General features: G+C 33.9%; 2 protein-coding genes across 2 annotated transcripts in view; both read left to right on the forward strand.

Annotated features, from left to right (window-relative positions):
* LOC135077965 (acyl-CoA:lysophosphatidylglycerol acyltransferase 1-like) overlaps positions 1–21,710 on the forward strand; it is a 542,351-nt gene that overhangs the window by 254,697 nt on the left and 265,944 nt on the right. The gene's annotated exons all lie outside the window — the stretch shown is intronic.
* Positions 17,281–19,070, forward strand: LOC135078286 (uncharacterized). Its single transcript, XM_063972884.1, has 2 exons — positions 17,281–17,497; positions 17,602–19,070. The coding sequence occupies exons 1-2, from the start codon at positions 17,365–17,367 to the stop codon at positions 19,068–19,070; spliced, it is 1,602 nt and encodes a 533-aa protein (XP_063828954.1). The 5' UTR covers positions 17,281–17,364.

Below are 21,710 nucleotides of genomic sequence, written 5' to 3' on the forward strand. Positions count from 1 at the left end.
TTCCATATACTTTAGCTAGATTACAGATTATGATCTACAAGATAAGCACTAATTCTATTACTAAGACTTGTAATTAGTTATTAATTATCAGCTAAAGAATGATGTCTACGTAAGGTAGAAATTAGCAATTGAGTGCAATAAAAATACAACATTGATGGAGCTACTATATCAAAATCTAATTACTTACTAGCGATCCGTGATTAGTATATGTGTATTGGGGTGATACGTCTTTTGGATTAGGGTTCAGTATGTAGTAAAGAGAGTAATAAATCCGTTCTTTTACCTGTCCTTCGTCTTTCTCAGCTATTGTCTATGTCATCCGATTTTTTTAAAATTTAGACATAGAAAATTAATGCTTTTTTATTTTTGGAGTCACCCGTTGGGAATCAAATCTTTGGGAATAAGCCGTCGCCCGCTTAAAGGCCGCTAAAGGTATATTCACATAGGTAAATAAATAGGCTAATAAGTGCTAGCTACCACTATAATGCTTGGATCTGTATTGGATCGAATGTAAATATACCTTTAGACTTGCGTAATATTAGTACTCATATTATCTTGCTGACATTTAATTTTAAATGTACCTTAATAAGATACTGTATAAAATTACATTTTTATTTAATCGCTTGGAACGAATATTGATATAGTGACGCTCATTACCGTTGTTGTCTATCTATCGCTATCACTCATGCAACGAGTAAGAGAGACAGATCAAAAACTTTGTACGTAGAGAGTAGACTCGCCTATAGAAATCAGTTTGACAGCCGTGACAAAATACATTAAAGATGATATTTAATTGACTTATAAATCCTAATCAAGTATTTATTGAAAACGACAGCAATCAAATATTGCATCATAATTGGCTCTTTGTTTGTAAAAATATAATGATTCGATTGATTAATTGGACGGTCTGTTTTGAGATCTTTATTGATTAATCGACGAACTAAAGTCGCTGACATAGCCCGACGGATTAGCAAGCTGAAGTGGGCAGCAATGGGCAGGGCACATAGTACGCAGAACTGACGGCCGATGGGGCAGCAAGGTTCTGGAGTGGAGGCCGCGTACCGGAAAACGCAGCGTGGGACGTCCACCCACAAGGTGGACCGACGACATCATAAACGTAGCCGGAAGGCGTTGGACGCAGACCGCTACCAACCGGGCAGCATGGAAAGCATTGGGGGAGGTCTATGTTCAGCAGTGGACGTCCTATGGCTGAGATGATGATGATGTTGATGATTGATTAATCTCTTTATCTTTCGAATCGATATAAACAAAATGCAGCTCGGGCTTGACCATTCATTCACATTAGCGGTATAAACCGCATTGTATTCTTGTTCACACGGAATAACTGCATCGGAATATGCAATTTTTCTGCTGTATATTCAACCCGATTACCATTGGTACAGTCGAATGCAAATCAAGTGAGAGCAAAATTTACAGCCAATTTTTTTTATAGAAAGTTACAAATATAATGTAGAGTTGTTTCGTAAAGTATGATGACTAAAGTTTTTCGAAATATGCGATTACAATAAAAATCACAATCGTAATATTTTGATAAGATAGAACAATTTAAATACATCATTAATTTCATATGCATTGCTCCAAGCTTTAGCATTTATTTATTTAGAAACACAACAGCTTATTTTACAATTTTAGTATTGGTTTGAGGAGCATTAAATCTAAGCCAATTAAAGAGTTTCCTAGTTTAGCTTAGAAGAGCTTTTAGCCTTTAGCTTTGACAAACAGATGAATAGATGTTAGAAAAATATCTCAAATCAAATAACCAGAGTCAAAAGAAATACCATAATATCGAGACTGATTGTATCATGATCAAAAGAAACTTTAACTGTTGTAATATCAAACCCCTTCAAGTTTCGCACTACATACATCAATATCTTTTTATAAGCTGTTCAGCAAACCATACATACTATACAAGAGTTTTTTTGCGCGAAAGACTATACCCTCATGAATTTCTGATGTATAAATTTAGAATCGCTGATTTGACGCTAAACGCATTCATATTCGAACTAAAGCGACATGTAACGAGAAATTTATAGTCAAGAATATCATTATTAATGATAGTTTTTGTCCTATTTTGAACCTTATGTATACTAGAAAAGAGCACAGGTGTATAATTAATTCTAAGTAATTTATATCAATATTTTAATCAGGTAAGACACCAATAAATTAATGAGATGTAATAAAGTATTAGAGAATGTATCGTTAGACAAGTTAATTTTTGACTTAATTCTGTGTTATACAGGGTGATTTTGCAAACAGTGTTCAAATTTTATTAATAAGCTCTATGGAACAATTTATTTAACAATACTACTTTATCTTAACTATTTTTATTCGTGGTATTTTTCGAAAGAACATTTGAAAATCTAATTCGTGGGTTCTCATATCTTAAGTTTTAAAGGTTAAGGTTTATTTTCGCGCACCATTAGGTCTATAAAGTTTTGCAGTTACTTGTGTGTACGTATTTTTCTATGAAAAAAGTAAATTATCCACGTGTGACATTAAGGAAACCGCGCGCAGCGTAAAAAATAATTAAATATGAAAAAAAAAAAATATTTACGTAAATCGATTAAATTACTTTCTAAGTCGCTCCTAAAAATTTAGACAAATTCACCCTGTATGTAATTATAGAACACCTGTAAAGGAAATACACTGGTCATCACAAAAATCGACCCTCCCGCGACAAACACTTTCAAACGTATGCATCCCCACTTCTTACTAATATTGGCACCATTTAAAAGCCAAGTTCTAAACTTCATTCCATTAAAGGAAAGGTTTTTACCCCAAAAATGTGTCTGTAGAAGAATCCAGAGTCACTTTAACTTTAAAATAACCGATCATAATAAGAGGAAAAGATTTAAATTTTTCACAGTAGGATTCTATAAATAAATGAAAAATTGAAATCAAAAGACACCCATTAAAATATAACAAAGGTATAATCTTTTTCAAATACATACCTTATCAATCAATTTTCTAGAAGAAAATAATGTTGTACATGCAACAAAAATATTATTGGCTTAAAATGTAACTAACAAATTGCAAATAAACAACGTTTTTATTGAAATAAATTACGTGCATAATACCAATAAAACGATAAAAATCTATAAAACATATTTGCTTTATTAAAATCAAATATTTTTGGTAACATTTGTTGAATCGAATAAAATGATATTGCTTTCAACTAATTAAGATAACAAATCAATTAAGCAAAGAAAGAGTGCCATTAAACGATATACTGTTAACTGGCCACTTAAATGATGTAAAAATAACAAAAAAAACTGTATTTAAGCATACAATAAATAAATGCCATTTGGTAACAAAATGTCTCTCTTCATTAGTAACTTAATGAAGCTTGTAATTTCTCCTGCTACACTAAAATGTTTTTAATCGAATAGTGTATAAACATCTAAAATGTTACGTAATTTTAGCATAATACTTTGTTCTGAACAAGCGAGTTATATCAAATATCAAATACTTAACTCTTACTATTTACACTGATGATGATGACTCGTACCTATGTATGCCATGCCCAAGGCGTGGGACATAATACAGTGTGAGTCACGTTAAAGTGTACATATGAAAATAGATGAAACTAGACCTATTTTTATCGACAAAAAAGAGGTCAAAAAATTTTTGAGATTTTTTTTTAATTTTTTATAGAATTTTTTTTCTTCCAATTACTTATTGTAAAGAAAACGTAATAACTTTTGAACTAAGCGGTATATCTTGATAAAATAAAAACAGTAATAATGCTAAATAACAGGCAATGCTAAAAAAATACATAAAATACACAAGAAAGGCCAACAAATAATAAAAAAATTATACTTTTTGAAAAAAATCCGCTTAAAAATTCGTGTTTTTTTGGTTATTTGATAAATTTCTCCAAAAAATGCCCCTATAACCGGTAGTTTTTATTACTTTGTATTATTCTCTATCGTATTACCTTCGTAAAACGAAAAATCGCATGTCTCTATCCCTATCACAACGTTTGCAATGATCGTTTGAACTAAGCCTCTCCGGGCGCGCCATTCAACGCTTCGTTAACAACAAAACTGAAAATGGCTCTAGATTTGTAATTTTGATAAAGACAAGTTAGATTTCAAATAAAAACAAAAGATTTCGAAGTAAAATAAGCATTTTAGTTAAAATTAAAATTGTCTCTACCTGTAGCGGAGAATAATGTTGTGGCAGGCCTTTGTTCAAACGATCATAGCAAATGTTGTGATAGGGATAGAGACATGCGATTTTTGGTTTTACAAAGATAATAAGATAGAAAATAATACAAAGTAATAAAAACCACCTGTTATAAGGGCATTTTTTGGAGAAATTTATAAAATAACCAAAAAAACACGAATTTTTAAGCAGATTTTTTTCAAAAAGTATCATTTTTTATTATTTGTTGGCATTTTTTGTGTATTTTATGTATTTTTTTAGTATCGCCTGTTATTTAGCATTATTACTGTTTTTATTTTATCAGGATATACCGCTTAGTTTAAAAGTTATTACGTTTTCTTTACAATAAGTAATTTGAAAAAAAAAAATTCTACAAAAAATTAAAAAAAAATCTCAAAAATTTTTTGACCTCTTTTTTGTCGATAAAAGTAGGTCTAGTTTCATCTATTTTCATATGTACACTTTAACGTGACTCACACTGTATAATATGAGGTACGGTCTAGCTGGGGTATCCTCAGGCCACTGTTGTCTCATTGTGGGACTTATAATAAATGTTACAATTTTTTCCAACACCATGGAAAAATAAAATTGTGAACACACCTTTAGATAAGCCCTATAGAAGGGGTGGCCAAACTTTTGACCTGTGAGGTCTACTTATGCTTGAAAATATTTCTTGCGGTCGACTGCAAGGTGCAGTTTAGAAGAGTGAAATAAAACATTTTTCGTTTTCTTCAATCATTCTGTTAAGTTTATTTAACTTTTGCGGGCTACCAAAATCGTCTTCGCGGTCGACCGGTAGACCGCGGTCGACCTCTTGGCCATCACTGCCCTATAGTCTAGAAGTTATTGCATTAAAATTTCTCCTCCTTACTAATATTGAAGTAGGTAATTAGGAAGTAAGACGACGATTACTATTTGTGTGAAGACGTACTTATGTTTTTTCTTCGCCTGCATTCGGCTTAAAAACTAACAAAATCGTTACCACTCGAAGTGGATATTGTCCAATCCAAAAGTCACTCCATCATTCGATTTTCCTCTCAACACCATAACACCACGGTACTATTCTGAGAACCTCTTCAGAAATTATGGCAAAATAACAATCCAGTAGATTCATGGGTCGATATGACAGCCATAAAATATGCATACTAAAATCGAAGAACCCATCAAGAAATAACTCCGTCCCATTGTGTCCCTAGAAAGCTGCAAAGTGGGACGATGCACTGCGCCAAGTGCATATTAAGTTTGTTACCATAATGCTCAGTGAAAGGACCGCAGAACAAGTTGTTTAGATACAGCTCTTTTAGATAAATGCTACAATGTACTGGCTTTATTAGTAATTGTAAGTCGTTGTTTTGGAATGTCTTTTATACAGTGTGTTTGAGATAGGGCTAGCGATGATTTAAGGTGATGTTGAAATGTCAATTTTATTGACAAAAATGCCCCCATTTGTGCCCCCCCTCCTATTGGAATGGGGGGGGGGCTTAATTTTATAACTTATTTTTTACTAGCTTTTGCCCGCAGCTTCACCCGCATGAAATTTAGTTTGTCACAGATCGTCATAAATTATAGCCTATTATGTTAATCTGGGTTATAAAAAATAATACTGTATAGTTTCATCAAAATCCGTTTAGTAGTTTTTGCGTGAAAGAGTAACAAACATCCAGACATCCAAACTTTCGCATTTATAATATTATACAGTGTGAGTGACGTTAAAGTGTACATATGAAAATAGATGAAACTAGACCTATTTTTATCGACAAAAAAGAGGTCAAAAAACTAAGCGGTATATCCTGATAAAATATAAACAGTAATAATCCTAAATAACAGGTGATACTAAAAAAATACATAAAATGCACAAAAAAGGCCAACAAATAATAAAAAAGGATACTTTTTGAAAAAAATCTGCTTTTAAATTCGTGTTTTTTTCGGTATTTGATAAATTTCTCCAAAAAATGCCCCTATAACCGGTAGTTTTTATTACTTTGTATTATTCTCTATCGTATTACCTTCGTAAAACCAAAAATCGCATGTCTCTATCCCTATCACAACGTTTGCAATGATCGTTTGAACTAAGCCTCTCCGGGCGCGCTATTCAACGCTTCGTTAACAACGAAACTGAAAATGGCTCTAGATTTGTAATTTTGATAAGAACTAGTTAGATTTCAAATAGAAACAAAAGATTTCGAAGTAAAATAAGCATTTTAGTTAAAATTAAAATTGTCTCTACCTGTAGCGGAGAATAATGTTGTGGCAGGCCTTTGTTCAAACTATCATAGCAAATGTTGTGATAGGGATAGAGACATGCGATTTTTGGTTTTACAAAAATAATACGATAGAGAATACTTAAATAATAAATAAATAAATAAATAAATCTTTGGACAATTTCACACAGCGCCAGCTAGCCCCAAAGTAAGCAACTTAATTGCTTGTGTTATGGGTGCTAGCTTAACGGATATACTACTTATACATATACTTTTTTTTTTTTTAAATACATAAATATTATACATAGTCACACCCAGACCCGTCACAGAAATTAAAATTCATCATTTCAATTTCTGCCCGGCCGGGAATCGAACCCGGGACCTCTCGGCATAGTAGTCCGTTCTGAACCACTACACCAAACGACCGACAATACTTAATACTTAATACAAAGTAATAAAAACCACCTGTTATAGGGGCATTTTTTGGAGAAATTGATCAAATAACCAAAAAAACACGAATTTAAAAGCAGATTTTTTTCAAAAAGTATATTTTTTTATTATTTGTTGGCATTTTTTGTGTATTTTATGTATTTTATGTATTTTTTTAGTATCGCCTGTTATTAAGCATTATTACTGTTTTTATTTTATCAGGATATACCGTTTAGTTTAAAAGTTATTACGTTTTCTTTACAATAAGTAATTGGAAGATAAAAAATTAAAAAAAAATGACAAAAATTTTTTGACCTCTTTTTTGTCGATAAAAATAGGTCTAGTTTCATCTATTTTCATATGTACACTTTAACGTGACTCACACTGTATAAGTAGGATGTGACTCCTAACTCTACATAAAAATTGTTTGTATGTCTTATGTGCAAACTTACAAATTCATGTAAAATTAACCGAAGTATCTGGTAGGCGGTTTTCGTAAAAAAAATAATCCCACTACTTAGTCTGAAGATAAGAAACGGACACAAACTTTTGAAATTGCTCGTGCGGTCTGAAAATTTCACCTTATACAGGAAATAACTGAGTGGAGTAATAACCAATCCCATAAAATGCATTGAATGTAAATGAGCGGACGTCTTAATCAACTTTTATTACTTGCCATCAAAACCCTCATTAGTGTCTCGACGCACAGACTTGATACAGCCAATATGATTATCATGTTTTCATCACTTACACCTTTTTGCGAGCCTTAATCGATCCTCGTGACTAAAACACCACAGTATATTCGATTTCTTTTAAAAGTGATTATTTTTGACCCAAATTTTGAGCAAGTCGTGCGTTCGCTGCCCCAGATGGTAAAACGTATATGACAAAGCAACTAGACGTAAAACAAACAATGAACGAAAATATTTACAATAATTATAGAAAATATCATTAATGTCTCTATCATTATAATTTGATGAGAAAAAGCAAGTATTAAAGTATTAAAACTTAGTCGGATAATTAGATCTCATGATTAGCTAATTGACTACACTGTTTCATGATAAACATAATTGGCTGGTTAATTATTAGATAGAGCATAATTATCAGAAATTGTAATTATAGTAATTATGCTGTACATCCTATATGGGGTGGGGATTATAATAGATCAATCTTCTGAAAGACAGTATTGTATACGAGTACTTACCTACATAGATAAATTTCATAAATGAGACAACTTTTAATAATGATAATTAACCGTTAGCAGTAAGAAAGGAGAGATTGCTATTTCGAAAAAAGCTGTCTAGTTCTTTTTAGAAACTCGTTTTTAGTCTCAAATTCATGACAATTTTGCAGTAACTCTGAGAATTCAAAAATTATATCACGCGTACAAAAACCAAAGTGTTAGATCCATTCAAAAATATTCCCACATTCATTCATTCGCAGTAAAAATAACTGAAAGCAAAATTTGTACAAATTGGACTAGTTTGAAAACAACAATACGGACACAGATGCTATTCTTATAGAAACTGCGGCGGTCATTATCTAGATAATGGTGGTTATCATCACGAAACAAGTTAATCTTTTGACTTTGAAAGTTAGAAACGATTTCAACGTTTCGTTCTTAGAATACAACAATTAACGTCATAATTATTATTAATATGTACATCACTTATAATTTTCAAATAATCGAATTTGGTATACTAAATTTATTTCAAACTAAACTTCCTACGAACTTAATCATTCATCACACAAAAATTCATAATTGCAATACGAGTAGTATTGCAATTATGAATTTTAATTAATTGTACTATCAAATTGTAACTATTTGTTATGAAATTAATACGAAAAGCTTTGCGATGATGAATATACAAAAGAAAGTAAAACTGATCATATTATGTTTCTTTTATTACAGCCACTCCAATACATCACCAGAGACAGCTAAAGTGGAAAGTAAAAACATAGCAAATCGCAAAAGGAAATTATACAAATTACACGGATGTTTTCACTGTGATTTCATTGTATGAGGCGTTTGAAGAAACTCATTAAGATGGCAACGATAAACTGGACGAGTTTATGACAATTGCAAATAAGGAACGAGACAATTAACATGGTTAAGTAAGAATTTCTTCCAATGAAACATTTGATAGACCTATCAGAGATCCCAGAGTGAAAATTCAATGCTGTCGAATAGTGACGAGTGATGTCCCTCAAGAATACACAAATTATAAACGAACCTTGAAAAAGACAGTCATTTCTACAAATTGGGTGCGTGAACGTGTCAATTATCTCCAATAAAATTGAGTGTTACGTATTAAAGCACATACTACCGTAAGAACCATACTGGTATTAGATGAAAGGAAAAGTAAATTTCGTCCGTGAATCACCAGGGAAGATTACGAAACGCATATTTGACTAACAAATGGATGCACGACCAATAAAAGATGTAAAATTTGAAGTCAACGGAATTGCTGATTTTGTAACGGCAGTTACAATCTTCGGTGAACCTTTGGAAAGGTTAAAGCATGAGATGCGGAAATTAAACATGGTGCTCTTGTAATTTGAAATGAGCGCTTTTACAAGGAACGTGACCAAGAATGGGACTACGGCTCGGAACATAGTTCAAGATTTAATGACGTCACGGTCTGAAGAAGAAAAAGCTGGATTCGTCACGAATTGCTGTTGAAGGCTGGACAAATGAGTTTGACTGGTAAGTGATTAAAACTTCTATTCCTCGTTAATAAAGCTAATTTTGGGAAAATTTTAATATAGAGCGAACAGCGCTTGCAGACCTAAATACTTAATAGATTTTCTATTGTTTTTGTTCACAAACCTACTTATTAATGTAGCCTAGCATCTCCTTAGGATTACGTCTATTGTCTATTGTGTACACAATCTACAATGTGTGATATAACATGTAACATATTAACTATTTTTACAAGTCATTCTACTTGCTTTGTAAGTCTTGTCGCAATAGTTAATGTTACCAAAACTGCTTTATTTTTGTCAGCAAGTGCATAATAACGAATTCAAATTCACGAGTACTTTCAAAGATATGCTTTTGAGAAAGTTCTAGATATAATCAGTTGGAAGAAACATTTGTCCTGAGTTGAGATTTTATATCATTTGGAAAGTAGATCATTTGCGTCCTTTTCTCATGATGTGAGATTTCATTTTCACCAGTGCTGTTTAACTTCCATGGTTCAATCAAATTAGTGACTCATTTTGGAGTTACGCCATGAATTTTATTGTTTATTGAATTTACTGTAGTTCATCCGTAGGTTGCGTTATGGTGAGTACCTACTACTCTACCGAAATGTCGAGAATACATGGTATTAGTCCCGTAATAATAGCGTCTAATAGGTAATTTAATACTGTTTGTAATGCAGTAACTATTCAAAGATGGAAAAGCTTAAACTATAAAATGTTTGTTATGAAGTTGTCAAACAAAATGATATTTTCTATCGATTTATCTCTCGGAGCATCAAACGTCGGTAGTACCTACCTGCTTAACAAAATAAGTAAAAGTCACACTTAGTTACACAATCTCGAAGGGACACCTAAAAACTGCTGACAATTTAGCTGACTGTAAAAAGTGCCCAAATCGATCATAGAATTGTAAGTCACTTTCTATGTTACAGCTAATTTGATTTCAAACTACCTAGTTTGATATTGAGCTTAATATTTTATGCAAACTGAAAAGTCAAATGGTTTTCAAAAGTCTCTCATTTTGATGCTACCATTATGTACGGGCAAGCCATCGTACATTGCACTTACTTTTCCGCTTACGTTTGCGTCCCACTTTCTGGGCGCGCGTTAGTTACTATTTTAAGTATTTTTCTTTATTATAACTCAGTACGTCAACAACCATCCCACGTAACACTACTACTCAAGAAAAGATTTGCCACGATAACTCTGTCAGTATTTTACTACAATATAAACTTTAAACTTTGGAGATCTTTTCTTCTCGACGTGCTCTTCAACTCTACTTCAACTAACTTCAACTCTACTTAGATAAATGTATGGCCCTACAAACCATGCTTATAAGTCTGTGTTTTTTACATTTTGAACGACGAACTAATTCCAATTAATAAAACTAGACAATAAGTAACTTATTGGGATTACTAATGTTTGGCCAAAAAACGTTTCCCAAATTATCACATCGCAAACAACGTTTCGCAAATTTTCATTTGGCAAATTCTCATTTGGCAAAACCACTTATTGCAAACTTTTAATTCGCAAGTGTCGTTTTTGGCATACTATTGTTTAGCAAATTATTGTTTGGCAAAGTATGTTTTGCCAAATGTTTCATTTGGCAAAAATATTTCATGATAAACTATTTACAAAATAATTTGATTGGTGCATAGAATGGAATTATTTTTTTTTAGTGTGTAGTTAATATAAAATTTGTTCTAAATTATTTTTCATATTTCATTCTTTTATCGAAATTTCCAAATGATTCATTAACAATAGAGGTGATTCTAGCGCTCGGCGGCCGCTGCCGCGGCACGCTCACTTCGCTCGCTTCGCTCGCTCCGTTCGCTCGCCTTCGCGCGTTAAGAAGGGTCACTGTTCTAACCTAACCTAACCTACTATTTTCTGCAATACCTACTTTCTGCAACCATAATATTTTCTGCAATCTCTTTATTTTACATAAAATTCTTGTGAAAACCACGATTGTGGCTTATGCTTTGATTTGTGGGTAACGGTGGGTAAGTATGTGAAGTGTCAATTTGACCAACCAAATTATTTGGGATATAATATTTGGCAAAATAAAACATTTGCTTATAAACATTTGCCAAGTAAAATTTGGCCAAATGATAATTTGACCAAATGAATTGGTTGCGAAAAGTACAGTTGCTAAAAGTTTATTTGGGAAATGAGACTTTGGCGATAAGTTGTTTGCGAAGTGAAATTTGGCGAAAAGTAATTTGGCCAAACGGAAGGATACCAACTTATTGTCTAGTTTTGATCCTAGTAGAGGCTTATAAATTACTAAAATCTCAAAAAGAGGCAAAATACAGCACAAAAATGTTGAGAAGAGTGTTTGTAATCACAATATGTAATGTTTTACGTACACGAAATAAGTAATGTTTTTATATCAGACTGAGCTGAGCCGCGAGTAAAATCAAGAGAATACATAAATTCTGCGTGCAAGCAACTGAATTCGATAAATTTACCAACTAATCATGAGCTAATTAGTTTCGTTCAGGCATCCATTTGGCTCGAATCAAATGAACGCATACTAAAATAAAATGCGACTATTGCCAATACATCTTTGTCGCATATTCTAGTTTACAATACTCATATTTTGTCGTTATTATTACTCTAAATCTAAATCTCAATCTCCAGAAGATTCAAATTCTGAATAATCCCAAAAAAATATCTACTATGGTTCAAAAAATAGCAAAAAATATGTACGGAATTTTGTATCAAAGAGACGCTATAATGTTAGCATAATTTCAGTTTTTTTCTAAACAATGTTTATTCTGCGTTTGTGATAGTTGCCAAGTTTAAGTCACAGGTTAAAATCTCAGTCGTGCGCAATAATCAGCCAGTTTAGGCAGATATTTTATATCTTTTTTCTACCTAAACCGCTCTCGGTGGACCGAAGATCTAGTGAAGGTCGCGAGAAGCACCTAGATGTGTTCAGGGTGTGATTGTGTCAGTTCCTGACTGACGCAGAATGTGTAATTGTGTACATTTCAAAATGCTCACTTCCAAAAATGCGCACTTTTCCATAGTTAAATCTGAAAAGTTTGTTTGTACAATATTTAGTGATACATAGAAAAGTGAAAATTTTGCGAAGTGCTCATTCTGCGTCAAACCCGTTCAGTGCAGGACCATCATTATCATCATCATCATTATCTCAGCCATAGGACGGCCTCTGCTTTCTTTTCCATCAGTGCAGGACCGGTCGTTGTCAAAGGATTAGTGGAGTAGGAGTGATATCTACTGCTCAAAAAAGGATTCCCCTTTGTCCAGCAGTAGATATCACTGGTTGATAAGAACGAACGAACTAAATAAGCTCTAGTTGTAATCCGTTGAAAGCCACGTTAGTACGATGAGCATGGCAATTTACGAGAAAACCAGGAGTTACAGACGTTAAAACATTTATGTATGTTACGGCGGCTGGCCGTTTGCTAGACATTTTATATTAGTAGGTTAGTTGGAATCATTAATAAATATCAAGCAATACTTTTAACACAATGTAGGCTTATTTATTAAAAGAGCGGTAATTGCAATGATTCGCACCATTTGTAGTTATTAATTAACGAGTAATGAGGCTACAAACCAATTTAATAAGGTAGATTTCTTATTATATGGTTTGTAGCCACATCCTAAACATTACCTTAACCCCATTTACTGGTATAATGTTAATATTTTCAAGAAGACTGTATTTAGTATCATGGTACTCCAATGCAATTTGGATTTTATGCATTCTGTCATCTTGGTCTGATACTAATTCGATTTGAAAGATACCTAGTTACGGGAATATTCCCACCTCTCGTTCCCACCGCTGCAACTCCTGTGTAGCCAGGATCCACAACTTGACCGCCATAAAAACCCAACCAGTGAAAGTCAAGTTTAGAAGATACTTAGGTAGTTTGATATAGTTCAAATTAGTAAAAATCACTGCAAAAAATCTTGCGCGAAATATTTGATCCACTGTGAAAAATGGTACAAACAAATGTCAACCGGTTCCATGGAAAGTGCTGGGTTGGATTCTACTCGCTTTCATGGAGTAATTTGCTTTTTATTGTGTCACGATTGCGACCATCGGGGAATGTGATGGTGATGTTTATGTGGTCGTTAGATGGATTTAATGGTTACATTGTTTGTGGTGGTGAGCGGGTTAGGTTTAACGCTAACTTTTGGATTAAACAAAATCCTGAATTGTCACATTATTAACTTAGGTATTTTCCAAATTATAGTAATTACTACATAGAGCTTAGAGAAATTTTGATTCTCTAAGTAGATCGCTTCAGTAAAATGACGTCCAATGCTGAAAAAAGGCTTCCCCCAAGGATTTTCATGCAGGTAGGTAGGTATTTACTGTGACCTTCACCAGATCATTGGTCCACCTAGTGGGAGACCTCCCCACACTACGTCTTCCAGCCCGGGGTCACCAATAGAGAACATAGCTCTATAACAATATCCCAAAAATGAAAGCTCAGTTTGTGACCCACGTTCCTTACAACAACTTGTTTTATTTTATAGTGGCCTTTTCCATAAAATCTGGACATAGAGCTAAGGATGAAGATGCAGCGCCATCTATAAAATATTGCGTAAACGTTAAAGCGCCATCTAGTCACCGTACTTGAAACTTAATTGCGTACCAATAACAAGTGAGCTGCTGTGGATGCTATTGAAGCAGTGCGTGATGTCGACGCTAGATGGCAGTAAAGCATACTTACATGTTTGTAAGCGAAAACATTCACAACCCAATTTCAACCATCACACAACGAGTGTTTTTGTTAGTTTCTCGCTGATTGTAATTGGAAATAGATACTTAATAGTACTTTATTCATGCACACAATGGTAACCGTACTAAAATATGACAAGCAAATAAATAAATAAAATAAGTAGAGTTCTACGAGGGTATTCATACAAGCATTTTACTGAGATTTTAACCTGAAAATTATTCTTTTTTTGATTTTTTAAACTCGTATTATGTATGTACAGTCGCGGAATGAAAAGGTTCGTCACCTTAGTGTCGGTTTTCGCTTGCACTAGGTACTGTAAGAGTCAAACCTGCCAACATAACAGTGCAAGAAACAGTGCTGCTAACATTTCAATAAATATGACGTTTGCTAACGAATAAGGTTTTGCTTGTTTATTTTTCTATACCATCAGTGCAATGCAGTGATGACATTGACCAATTGACAATAGTTTTTTTTTATTTATAGCCTGACCAGCGGGTCTAGTCAAAACGCACTTTAAAATCGCAAACCCATCGCAAACCAGTCGCAAACAAATAAACAAATCGCAAAAGAGGTCGATAACAAAAAAGGCTTAGTCAAACAGCAAAAAATCGAATCGCAAAGCCCTACCTATCGATAATCGAAAGACTGGATTGAAATTTACCATACAAAGGCTTAGCCAACATGCATTTAAGACTCAATCAAAATCGAATCGAATCGCAACACCCGCCATTTTCATTGCGATTACTAAAACCCCGGTGATAAGCTTCGATTCGATCGAAAACCAATAGGGTGAGTTGCACCACCTAACTTTGACCGTAACTATGACGTTAACCGGAGTTTTTTGTATGGAGTTTGACAGATTTTAGACGTTTGTCAAAGTTAAACTAAGATGGTGCAACCCACCCTAAGGCTGTTTTGACAAATCCGTATCGCGATGTCGTTTTGACAGTTAGTTTGACGGCGAAGCATAGACGTAAACAGAGAGCAGAAAGAAGGAAGAAACAAATTAAAAAAAAATAGCTAAAAAAAGTAAAAACAATCGCAAAGTCATAGACATTTTTTAACTTTTTTTCGATTTTGAATGAACTTTTATATCGCCGCGTCGTTGGTGGTTCAATGTGCATTTTGGCTGCCATTTTCCGATCGAATCGAATTACTGGTGACGCGGCGACTGACATTAGTGAAAACTTCCTATTGGTTTGCGATGGCATTTTGACTAGACCCACAGGAACATAAAAACCCTCGCCATGTTGCGGAAAACTAATGGTACTAATTTCTTTTAATGGCAACAGTAACTGAAAACTTCATTGACATGTCACCTTGCATGTCAGTCTATTGCTGTCAAAGTGTAAACAAACTTTATTTTAAATGTGCGCAATTGATTTTGTGAATTAAATTGCTAAAATCTTTTTATAGTCGTGAAAGAAAAGTGGTTTGCATTGTGTCAAAGTATTTGTCGAAGAGAAATACTAAGGGTTTGGACAATATTTTCATTGAATAATGTTTCCGACAAAGGTTGTCAAATTGACTGACATGTTTATCGTATAGTACAGTCCACTATGAAAATTAGCTGTGGTTTGTTTCAACTACCTATTTTAAAGATTTTTGTCACTTTCTAAGTGTTGAATTTTATGGAATTGGGAAAGAAGTACCGAGTTTGAAGCGTTCATGAGCAGACATTGCAGTTGAATATTCAAGTTCAGAATTTGATTATTGATGAATAATAAAATAAATCGTACTAGCTCGATTGATGGTTTCATTTAATTTATTTAAACCAGGTTACCTATAATAATATTTTTTCGTTAATTTATGAAAATAACAAATTAGCCCGTAATAATTCTGAATCCTGATACATAAAGTTAGTCTTTTAATTTAACACAGGTACGACTGTACTCAGTGTTGCACTATCAAATGCAATTGACGCGCCTCTATGCCAGGGTTTTTATGTTCCTGGTCAGGCTATAATAGAAAATTAAATAATAATGGCAGGTTGAACCAACAAGAAGGTTTTAGTTTATCAATCATAATAATCTTCTTGACAAGATAAATCGTCAAACAACTTTGATCTGAATAATTTTGAACTTTACTGACGAACAGTTAAAGATTATTTTCTCTAACTCGAGATTATTCTGTAACATAGTTTCAAAAGGTAATAATGTGCTCGCGATTCGTTGAAGGAATCAATTTGAAAACTGACGAACCTTTTCATTCCGTGACTGTACCTCATGAGGGTAAGGTCTTAAAGTAATCTGAGGGTTCATGTGCTACAGGTAGAGTCCAGTTGGATAAATTTTTAGAAAATGGGAGTGATAAGATAGAGTTATGACAGTATGTGATGTCAATAATCTATTAATCTATACTTCTATACTAATATTATAAATGCGAAAGTAACTCTGTCTGTCTGTCTTGCTTTCACGCATAAACCACTGAAACGATTTGATGAAATTTAGCATAGAGATAGTTTGAGTCCCGGTAAAGGACATAGGATAGTTTAGTAGCGCATTTTCTTACATAACTTTTCAATTCCTATCATTGGAGGTCCGAAAATATTTCTCATAAAATTGATACCATAATGATCATTCTTCATAAAAAATTTAAAACCTACTGTATATTTAAAAACATAATCATTGATATTCATAATATCACTTATCATACACTTAGTTTTTACTAATATTTGTTTTCAAAATATATTATATTTTTCTATACTAATGATCGAAACTCATAATCATTCGAATAAATAACTATAATATTCATAAATGTGATGTATCCTAATATTTGTTTTCATAAATTTATTACTCATAAGTGTATTTATCCATATTATTGAAAATCATGATGTCTATATTCGTATTAAATCGTATTTTAACATTAAATTAATTTGAAATGGTCCAAAACAGGCAATATTTTGTGCCACAAAACTAACGTGACAGAAACGAATCGCTGCAAAACCGACTCCACGTAGTCTTGTCTGCCCTACCCCTAGAGTGCGCGCCAGTTAAGTCTGCGCGTGGCCAAAATCGGAACTAATCGCAGGCCGCCATGTTGTTGTTTACGTCGGGTGTAGTGAGCGTGAAGGGGTGTCTTGCGTTTTTATTAGTTTTCAGTGATCAAATTTACCAATTATCATGCCAAAAGTTATTAAAAGTGCCGGCAGAGAGATTGTTTTGAAGGTGAAACGTTCTTGTGAAGCAGAACGGGACAATAAGGGGCCAATTATACCATTTTGCAAAGTACGGGCACGGACTGCTTTCTTGACAGGTAAATTTTGGGGTGACCATCGCATGGTATTTTGCTTTCGTGTGGGGTAATTTTTGTATTTTAAGTTTTTCAAATAATCATAACATAATATTTGTTCGTTTTAGGTATTTCTGAACGCACTGTCACTCAAATTACTCGAGAAAGTAATTTAGCTGAAGCTTCGAATTCGAAAATTGTAACTCCAGGAAAAAATAGAGACCGGAAGAGTTTTTTGGAAATAGACGATTTTGACAAATGTGCTATAAGGCACATGATACATACATTTTATGTCGTCAAAAAGGAAATTCCGACTATTCATAAGCTATGGCTCGCGCTGAAATCTGATATTGATTTTAAATACAGCAAAACAACTTTAAGACGTGTTTTAAGAAGCATGGGGTACAAGTATAAAAAGTGCCAGTCCAAACGAAAATTATTGATGGAACGGTATGACATTGCAGCTTGGAGAGCCAAATTTATTTTGAGGATGCGTAAAAACCGTTTGGAAGAAAAGCGTCCTGTCATATATCTTGACGAAACATACATCCATGCTTCCTATCACCTACAAAAATGTTGGCAATCCAATGAAGAACCAGGTGTTTTGACTTCGGATAGTGCCGGGACAAGATGGATTATAGCTCACGCGGGCGGAAAAACAGGATTTGTCGAAAATGGGCTTCTGCTGTTTAAATCCCAATCAAAATCAAGCGACTATCATGACGACATGAATGCAAAAAATTTCATTAAATGGATGACTGAAAAAATCATTCCGAACTTGCCACTTAACTGCATCGTGGTAATGGATAATGCATCATATCATTGCACACAATTGAACAAAGCACCTACAATGAGTAATTTAAAAGCAGAAATGCAAGAATGGCTATTAAATAATAGTATTCCGTTTGAAGATTACTGGACGAAACCACAGTTGTACTTATTAATTAAAAAAACCAAAGGAGACCCAGTATATGAAGTCGAACATCTATTAAATCAACATGGACATGAGGTCGTGCAGCTACCTCCATATCACTGCGATTTAAATCCGATTGAAAAAATATGGGCTTTAGTCAAAAGACGTATTGCAGAGAAAAATGTGAGTCAAACCACAAGCGAAATATCCTCAATAACTGAAGCAGCATTCAACACTGTTACAACGATGGAATGGATTAACGTGTGTCAACACGTGGAGAAAATCGAAGACAAATATTTCGAATCCGACAGACTTATGGATATAGAACTCGACAAATTTATAATTGATCCTACAAGTGACGATGAAAGCTTAGACTCTTCTGACGACGAAATGTCTGAAGACTCAGAAAGTAATATAATGGAAGGCATTAACCCACTGGAGGACCATAATTATACAAAATTTATAAGTACTGCTAGATACTCAATAAATGATTTTGAGAAGTATTTAATGTTGTTTTTTTTTTCAATTAAAACACTTGATGAAAAGCATATTATACTACAATATCTTTACCTGTACGTATTAGTGGGGTATTTTTCAATTTTTTATTTAATCCTTTATTATGTATATTTTAGAACTATCCTTGACTATAATTTGTACAAATTTTTTATTTGTAGTTCATTCTAACTAGTTAGATTTTTTCTCATCTCCTATTTTGTCTGTGAACGGAAATTTATTTCCCATAACTGGCAACATTAGTCAAGCACGCGAAGCGCCACCCGTCGCGGGCAGACTTATCTGGCGCGCACTCTAGAGTGTAATTTAAAAGCCGGAGGCGCGGAGGGAGGGCAGCCCTCGCCCGCTGTAACGAGGCTCAGGCGCCCGGGTGAGCTGGAGCGGCTGAGGCTGGTCGCCGAGGCGCCGAAGGCGCCGATGGCGATCCAAAAAGCCGAAGCTGCGGAAGCAAGCGTGGGTGCCTGAGCCTCGTTACGCAAGGGCGGAAGGGCTGCACATCCCGCAGCGCCGGAGACGAGGAGATACCAATGCATGCTGCATGCTCTGCATGCTTATCTACTCTATTAAATTATATATATGATTTTTTTAAAGATACGAGTATGTCTGTTATAAAGTAAATTATTCTGAACAACAACATTATGAGTTGAAGTATGTTCTTAGTAACAACATTATTAATTAAAACAATATGATCAATGAATGTTATGAAAAAAAAAGATCTGAAAATAAAAATTATGTATTTTAAATGGTTCTTAGTAGTAACAGTATTGATAAAAAAATTATGATTACTAACTGTTATGAGCTCCGATGGTAGTAATAAAAATGTATGAATAAAAAAAGTATGAAAAATAAAATTATGAAGAGAGATTATTATGAACACAAATCGGTAGTAAGACAAAGAATAGGATTTAGAATTTTATGTGAGCCAATATAGAACCGGATAGTTTTTATCCCGGTTTTTAAAACAATAAAGTTTGCGCGCGGTAAAGTTTTTCTGTGACAGACAAAATTCTACGTGGGCGAAGCCGCGGGCGGAAAGTTAGGTCACAATAATAAAATTAACTGTATTATTATAATCTGCATATAAATCAAAATAATAAACACCTATCATAATGCAGTATTTAAATCTTTTCATTTAACAATGAACAAAAACATTCTACCAACTCAAATAAACAAGCCCATCTAACCAGTTATCTAATTTACGGTTTTAATTCGTATGTATTTTGTAAATAAATGCCACATTCCGGAAACATCCCAAATACATCCTGATGAGATGAACCTGCGTACGCGACGTACTGGTGAGATGGGCGTCGGACGTTGAATAGGTGCATTACAGTGTAGTGGAGAGCAGTGAGTCTAAAAATTCAATGGGAACTGGTTAAATTGGCATATAATCTGGTAGTGTATTTTATAGAATAAGATAAAAGAGTACACTCGTACTGTCTTCAGATTTCATGATCTAGTAGGTAGGTACCCAAGGTTTTGAACTTAGCATAAATAAAGCTAATTAAAAGTTTAAGGGAACCTAGATACCTTTATCAATTTGTAATTAAATATACACAACCACTAGGTTGAAAAAACGAAATTAAATAATAAGTATTGATAAATTATTAATAATAATATGATCGAAAATAAAATACACTGAGTCTGGTCATCATAAAAATCGACCCACCCGCGCCAAGCACTTTCAAACGTATGCATCCCCACTTCCCACCAATATTACTATACTATATTACCATTTAAAAGCCTAGTTCTAAACTTCATTTCATTAAAGGAAAGGTTTTTACCCCAAAAATGTGTCCGTAGAAGAATCCAGAGTCACTTATTCAACAAATAGGTAGTTACGCTTGAGCCAACTTTTATGGCTATAAAACTGTTAAGTTGGGATTACTCGCTATCCATCTGTTAAAGAGGACACGTGAGATCATTATTTGGTTTTATAACCATAAAAATTGGTCTAATTGATCCCAGAGGTGAGCCCAAAGTGAGGTCTTTTTTCAAGTTTTTCAAGTCACATTTATTGTAGGTATATTAATCGTTTATTAGGAAATTAAATGTGTTTTTCTTTAAGGATATTTATTGGGCTTTCAAATTACACCAATATTGTTGGGGCACCATGATTGTGTCAGTAGAAACGAGTTTTCCTGTAAAACGTATGTGGGCCGATTTTTGTGATGACCAGTGTATTAGCAAAAGGGAACAGATACTAAGTATGTGTAAATAGTGTATGATTCTCACTGAACCAATTTAGATAAAATGGTATCGAAACCTAGGGAAAACATAGGACAGTTTTATCCCGATGTTTGAAAGGGAGACACACATCAAGGCTTTTAGTGATAGACCAGTATTCAAGCGAGTGAAGCCACTGGTAAAAGCTAGTATGTTTTATAGCACGTATTCATATAGGTACGTGAGACAATATTATTGTTGTACCCGCCCTCATTCAGTCAATCACAAAGAATTTACATTACGCATAGCGCAGTGAAAAGACAGGTTCACTGTCAATTTGTCACACCTAATATACTGGTTGTGTCTACACTGTGGCTATACGTATGTATAACAAGAAAACACTCGAGGAAGTAGACCACCGTCCCGTTATGCCGTTTAGTCCGTCAGTCTGTCCGTGCGGTTAGTGAAAGACGCGCGACTCTGTCTTAGTTATCGTGATCGTTATAGGGGGTGAACTTTGTTTTTGATCACGGTAAGTTTGTTTTTTTAATTTGGATTTTGACCCACTGCTGGACAAAAGCGTCCCATATTTTTTTTAGAAATAGGTACATCAGTGGCGCGTTTCGATTTTTTTAAATACATTAG

This window comes from Ostrinia nubilalis, chromosome 14 (genome assembly GCF_963855985.1).
Source record: "Ostrinia nubilalis chromosome 14, ilOstNubi1.1, whole genome shotgun sequence".
Classification (NCBI taxonomy): domain Eukaryota; kingdom Metazoa; phylum Arthropoda; class Insecta; order Lepidoptera; family Crambidae; genus Ostrinia; species Ostrinia nubilalis.

Coding starts and splice junctions, on each gene's coding strand:
- LOC135078286 (XM_063972884.1), top strand. CDS start 17,365: ATGCCAAAAGTTATTAAAAGTGCCGGCAGAGAGATTGTTTTGAAGGTG. Junction 17,498..17,601: donor ACGGACTGCTTTCTTGACAG/GTAAATTTTGGG, acceptor TGTTCGTTTTAG/GTATTTCTGAACGCACTGTC.